General features: G+C 39.2%; 1 protein-coding gene across 1 annotated transcript in view; it reads right to left on the reverse strand.

Annotated features, from left to right (window-relative positions):
- Positions 1-5,603, reverse strand: part of SAMD3 (sterile alpha motif domain containing 3) — a 34,507-nt gene extending 28,904 nt beyond the window's left edge. Inside the window, exons 1-3 of the mRNA XM_040551107.1 lie at positions 5,525-5,603; positions 4,575-4,761; positions 375-485 (exon numbers count right to left, since the gene is read on the reverse strand). Of these exons, the coding sequence (XP_040407041.1) occupies positions 375-485; positions 4,575-4,761; positions 5,525-5,603 (377 nt within the window). The remainder of the gene's footprint in view (positions 1-374; positions 486-4,574; positions 4,762-5,524) is intronic.
- Between the last annotated feature and the right edge of the window lie 397 nt (positions 5,604-6,000).

Here is a 6,000-nt window from a genome sequence, read left to right on the forward strand (position 1 = left end):
GGAAAATATGCACACAAAGGGAATCAGCATGCCTACTTTCTTAAGCACTGTATTTAAGGTGCATCAAGCACATGATTTTGTACGTACCCATATTCCACTTAGTAATTAGTTTGCCAGAATGTTATCGAAAGATCTGTGAAAAAGAATTTTTAAGAACTAAAGCAATTTGTATTGTGCTGTCATACAGAGAACAACAACAACAAAAAATAACCTCTCATCTGACCATTTCATTTGGTTGATTCGTAGTACACTTCAAATCCTGCTGTTTTCTAAATACACCTGATTAAACCCAAACCTGACTTCCAATACTTAGGACAAATACTATGTCATTTACAAAAGACAAGTAAAATTTAGAAAACGCATTATGAACTTACTTTTGCTTTAGCACTCTTTGATCAATTAGTCCTTCTTCATTTTCAGTTGAGGACAAATACAGTTTCCGCTCCACAGGACTAAAAGTACTTAATATCTGCCTTTCAGTGTCCCTGAAATAAAAAGTAAATAAGTAAAAATAATAAGTCAGTCAAGATTTGTGCAGCTTATGGGAAAAAAATGATATTTCAGGGTTCTAAAATACCAGTGGCAGAAATAGAAAAGGAAAAAATAACACTGAAAAAGCGGGAGTTTACATGGTGCTGATATTGTCTCTTAATCAAACTCAGTTCAATTACCCAACAACTCTTACAAGGAAAACTATAAAAAAAATATTGTCCAGCAGTATTCCAATTCCTACACGATAAGAAAACTGGGAATAACTAACCACTACAACATGCTGGTGTGCATGGAGCGTGAATATTGCACAGCAGTTTCTAAGCAGCTAGAACTTTGAACATCCCCCACTCCCTTCTCCCTTCCCCTGGGGCTAAACCCATCTATAACCTTTGAGTCAGTTTTACATTACTCTGACCATTCTACCGGATCCCTGAACACTACCGGGTCTCCTGATTATTTGCTCGAACTCCAGTCAGTCACTTGCACCAAAAACTACATATATCCACTTTGCTACATGCCAGAAATCCCTACACAAAACCACTGCTCTCTAATTTCACCTTTGCATCCATCTCCCTCCCTCTTGTCCCCTTCCTGTTCTTTCTTCTCCTTTTGCTTTCAGAAGTCAACATCAGCAGTTTTACCCTGTAGGACAGGAGCTACTATTATGCTGTCAAGAATGCATAGCAATCATCAACTGTTTTTTGACTTAAAGATGAGAGATGTAGATGAACTTGGTGACTTTGCTAGCCAGATGCTAGAGGCTCCATACTTCCCTGGATTTTTATTTATTTATTTATCCACTATAATCAATTAGGCTTTGCTCAATCATAGCTAAAGCTACAGGGGACCAGGGAACATGATTACAAGCATTCGTTAACATCGGCACATACTGTACAACAATATGTCAATCAACATCACAGATTCAATCCACTCTACCAAGAGACTCACAGGCTATTCTCCAGCCACTAACTGAACCACTTCTCAGAAAGCAGCATAAAAATTTTCTTAGCAAAGCCACCAAGGTGATATCACCACAAGTTTCACTACTTCAAGCACTACCGCTGGAGCCTTTCTGAGACTTGCTAGAACCTGGCTTAGGGAAAAAGTAAACATGCATTAAAGAACTACATCTTCCACAAGTTATGACACCTGGAACTCTTTGAGGATGACGCAGGTTCTTTCTGTACCTTATCTCTTCATAAGCTCTGAACTCCAAAGATGCCCTAATAAACTGTTCCAGCCTCAGCTACACTCACTCATGAAATGCTATTACTGCAAGGAGCATTACTGTTTGGTAGGTTTATATGGGGAGTTTTCCCTTTTCATGAATCAATACAGCTCTACCGCACATGTTTTTTCATCTATCTAGTTAAAACCAGAAAAATCCAGTACTTTCCACATGCGGCTCCTAGCTACAATCAAACTTGGAAGCGGAAAGCACCTTAACAATTACTTGGTAATGTCTATGCATGAGGTCCTCATATGCACATAACAAGTGACAAACCAAAATGCTATTTCCATGTCCTAATCTAAACTGCTGGAGACACAAGTCATGCTCAGTGTTCCTTCAGAAGTCCATTACTTCTAAACAGAAAGTGTTGACCCATAATACTTGAAACTCTAAGTCCAGTCAATAAATAAGGGTTTTGTTCCTAGCAGAGAGAGGTGAGCTAAACTCATTGAGTTAGCTAAGCTGAGGACAACAGGAAGAAGTGGGCAGGCAGGAGTGTACCATCAAACACTGGGGTAGCATTCACATGAGAAATGTGACAGGGAAATAAAGCTTACAGCTCTTGGAAGCTCCACAGCAGTTTTACTGACTCACAAGACAGCTATGGTGCTGCTCTCTCCCCTGCCCCCTCGTGCTGAGTACTGCCTCCTCTGTCCTAGCACTCACAGGGGGAGTTAATTCTGGGAACTGGCTTGATTGAGAAACACCACTGCAGGACAGACAAGGTGATTTGTTTTCACCTGGACGCTGGCACCACAGGGGAAGGATTAGGAACATGCAACTGTGAAATCTCAGGCTCAGTTTTTGCAGTTGTCCCCAGCACACTATTGTGTGTAATATATGCATACTATTCAAGTGATCAATCTCCGAATGAGGTCAAAAGAAGTTCTTACAGGACTTTGTTCAGACAGACACATCTGTTCACCACAGAGCTACAACATTAAGATAAGCATTCCAGAGTTAGCAAATGACATTTATAGCTGCCTGTGTATTAAGGCACAGTAATAAAAAACTAAAAGCTATTTTTACTGCAGGAGCATCACTCTACATACAAAACAGCTTTTAATTATCTTTAAAAAAAATTAACTCATCCAAAAATATGTGAGTACAGGCACTTCCGAAACGTGCTTAGGAGTTGTATTATGTGATTCTTGGCTGTGACACAGGAAGTGTTTCAGAAGCAGTAGCTTATTTACCCAACTTCCCTGTAAATAGAAGAATACCAGTGTCTTGTTTTTCAGACAATAAGACTAGGTAGGGAAAAATTTTGAAGTAAATTATATTCACTAACATTTGGAGTTTCTAGCTTTTTTTTTTTTCTTTTCAAAGTCTGCAGAACCCCACAGAAAAGCTGTGCCCTCACAATATTGCAACAGAATGCTCTTTGTGAGACATCAAGACCTGATCTGTAGGACTTCAAGCACACAGGGAGCAATGACACCTGAGAAGCAGTCTAGCCAAACACCCCTGGTGAACTCAAGGATGAAATCTTAATATTCAAAACTGTTTTCAAACTACCTTAAGCATAAGAACATGTCTTCTGTAATCCCCTGCTGTAAAGCCTGAGTACCTCCTGTACTTCAGATGAGGTACAGGACCTACATGCAGTAGTCTTCTTCACAGCAGATGTCTGCTCTACCTCCAGAGAAGGAGCTTCCTATGAATCAAGTGAAGCAGAAACATTGTGCAAAGAACCAAGCCTATGGTAAATCATATATTCAGAGACATCAGCTTCTTAGTTCTACTCCCTCCAAGAGTACAGGACCATTTAAACAGGAGGTTTCATAAACGCTTCCAGGAGGACAAAAGCATTTTTCTATATGAGCATTTTAGTTCTTCTCATGAATGCAGTTTGGTAGGAAGTAACCCAATCATCACCATTTACTACACTTTGCTTTGTACTGTGGAGTCTATGCAACCTGGGCTCCCTTTAAGAAAAGCAAATGCTGCAGAGAATGCTCTACTGCTACTGGGCTACTACTATGTGCCAGTGCAGACTTAGTGCTCAAGCCCTTTCCTTCAAAATATGGGAAGGGAATGTGCCCTCATAAGAAGAGCATTTTGTGCCATTGCAAATCTTTCTCTATTTTTTAGGACTCTTGGGATTGGAAGAAATGACAGGACTCAGGATGTCCCTCCTCAGCCAAGACATGAAGAAGAAGAAAAAAAAAAAAAAACACAGAGTAAACCCAACTCCTTCCTTCCTTCCCTCCCTGCCCTCCCCCTCCCCTTCCCCCCCACCAAAGGAAAACAAAACAAAACAAAAACAGCAAAACAAAACAAAAAAAGTTATTCAGCCAAGATCTGGAAAATACTCAGGGAAAATAATCTCTGTGGAATTTATTTTCTAAAAATCTTTCTAGCTCTTTTTTGAGTAGCACACGCTGGCATTGTTAAATGCATACACCTGGATCAGATTCAGTTTCCTTTGAGAGCTCAGACTTAAATACATCTATGACACAAACATTATCTCTAGCTAAATTGTGTTTTTACTCTAAGACTTACAAACATTTAAAAGTAAAGGCCTCAGTAGCTTAATATTGTAAATACAGAAGATTTCTCCTAAAGTAATAGAAGTTTGATTATGCTTCATGCAAATTAAAACTTGGTCCTAGAACTAGAAGTGAAGGGCAGCTTAAAATAATGATGGTATTAGGAATCTTGATGTTCCCTTTAAAAACTCCAAGTTATAACCATATTTTACATTTAACATGTTGTTAGAGATCATTTGGAGTATAAGAAATAGGTGCAACTTATAGCTGTAAAGCTAGTAAATGTTAGTTTTAAAAGATTATGAGAAGAATACAGCTTTAGTCTGACATGTTTTATGTGATATTATGTACAGACTCACCCACTGATAGCTGGAAGCATTGGAGAAGCTGTTTCACAGTAATATGTAAGGGGTTCTGGTCCATTTTTTTGTTGCTGGTATTTATTAATCAGGTCCATTAGCACTGCCTGGTGTCCAATCTTCTTCACCAGCTGCTGCACCATGCGATCGTTAAGAGCCAGAAGAGCTGCTCCACTCACTTCTTCTTCTGCAGAGTGAAGGGGATAGGAAGATAGCAGTTATGGGGGGTACAATTTAGAGTTGCAGTAACATCATTTATGCCTAAAAACATGATGATGGAAGATAGGTCAAAGGCTTTCTGTTGCTCTTGTGTTTCTTCAACTGCTAAAAAGAAGGAAGTTTTAGCTACTGTGCTTACCAGTGCCAGAAATTCTGGTCACTGGCCAGCCACTTTCAGTACAAAAATGCTACATCTGTATTACACAGAATTAGTGAAATGCTACATCTGTATTACACAGAATTAGTGAACTATTTCAATGCATAAATCAGGCCTTGCTTTGACTACAGCACTTATTGTTAATTAAGGAAAGTAAGCTTTCTAAGGTACACAGCAAACAACATCTTCATATAACAATTCCTCATGCTCTCTTGCAGAGTGTTTATATACTCGGACATAACACATTTGGATGCTACAGATGCATTATTTCAGAAGATGTACACAGTATAAAATAGGCCCTGTTAAGCCTGTTACACCAGCAGATTTGCTTCTGGAAGGCGTACCTATTTATATACAGGCTTAATCTCACCCCCAGCATTCCTTGGAGACTTCATGATAAACCTGCACACTTATTTTGATTTATCAGTTACATGTCAGTCCTCTCCCTAATAAATTCCTATTGAAGTCTTAAGTTAGCATAAACGTAGATAGATACATATACACATTCCCAAAACAAGGTAGGCAATACCAATTAAAAACATATAAAAGACAAACAAACAACAAGAATGCTTACCACGAAATTTAGGAACTAGTTCTCCTAAATTCCTCTGTCTGAGCCAGTTGCAGACTTGATCAACCGACCAACTTTCCATCTTCAGGTGTCACAGTGCTAAATTTCACTGTGAAGCAAAAAGAGAGGTTTATTTTTACGCTGAACTCTGAGCTAAACTCCAACTGTAAGTAGAAAAAAAAATCCGCACTCCGCAAATACTGTTATATTTACATGTTCTTAATAAAGTGTGAGAATAATCCAACTAATGCCTGTTGCAAGTGGCAGCTTCCTTGGATCCCTCTTTCTTCACCTCCTCTCCTCTTCCTGCCTTCCCTCTGCTCTCAGAGGCAGCCTCATCCCTTATAAAACACGACCTGCTCCAGCACCATTAACACCCAGCTTTCCACACAGAGAGGAAAAACGGTGTGAAATTCACCACCACCACCACCCTCATCGGGAAGTGGTTGACATTTTACAGAGAGAAAAAAATAAATACA

This window comes from Cygnus olor, chromosome 3, assembly GCF_009769625.2.
Source record: "Cygnus olor isolate bCygOlo1 chromosome 3, bCygOlo1.pri.v2, whole genome shotgun sequence".
Taxonomy (NCBI): Eukaryota; Metazoa; Chordata; class Aves; order Anseriformes; family Anatidae; genus Cygnus; species Cygnus olor.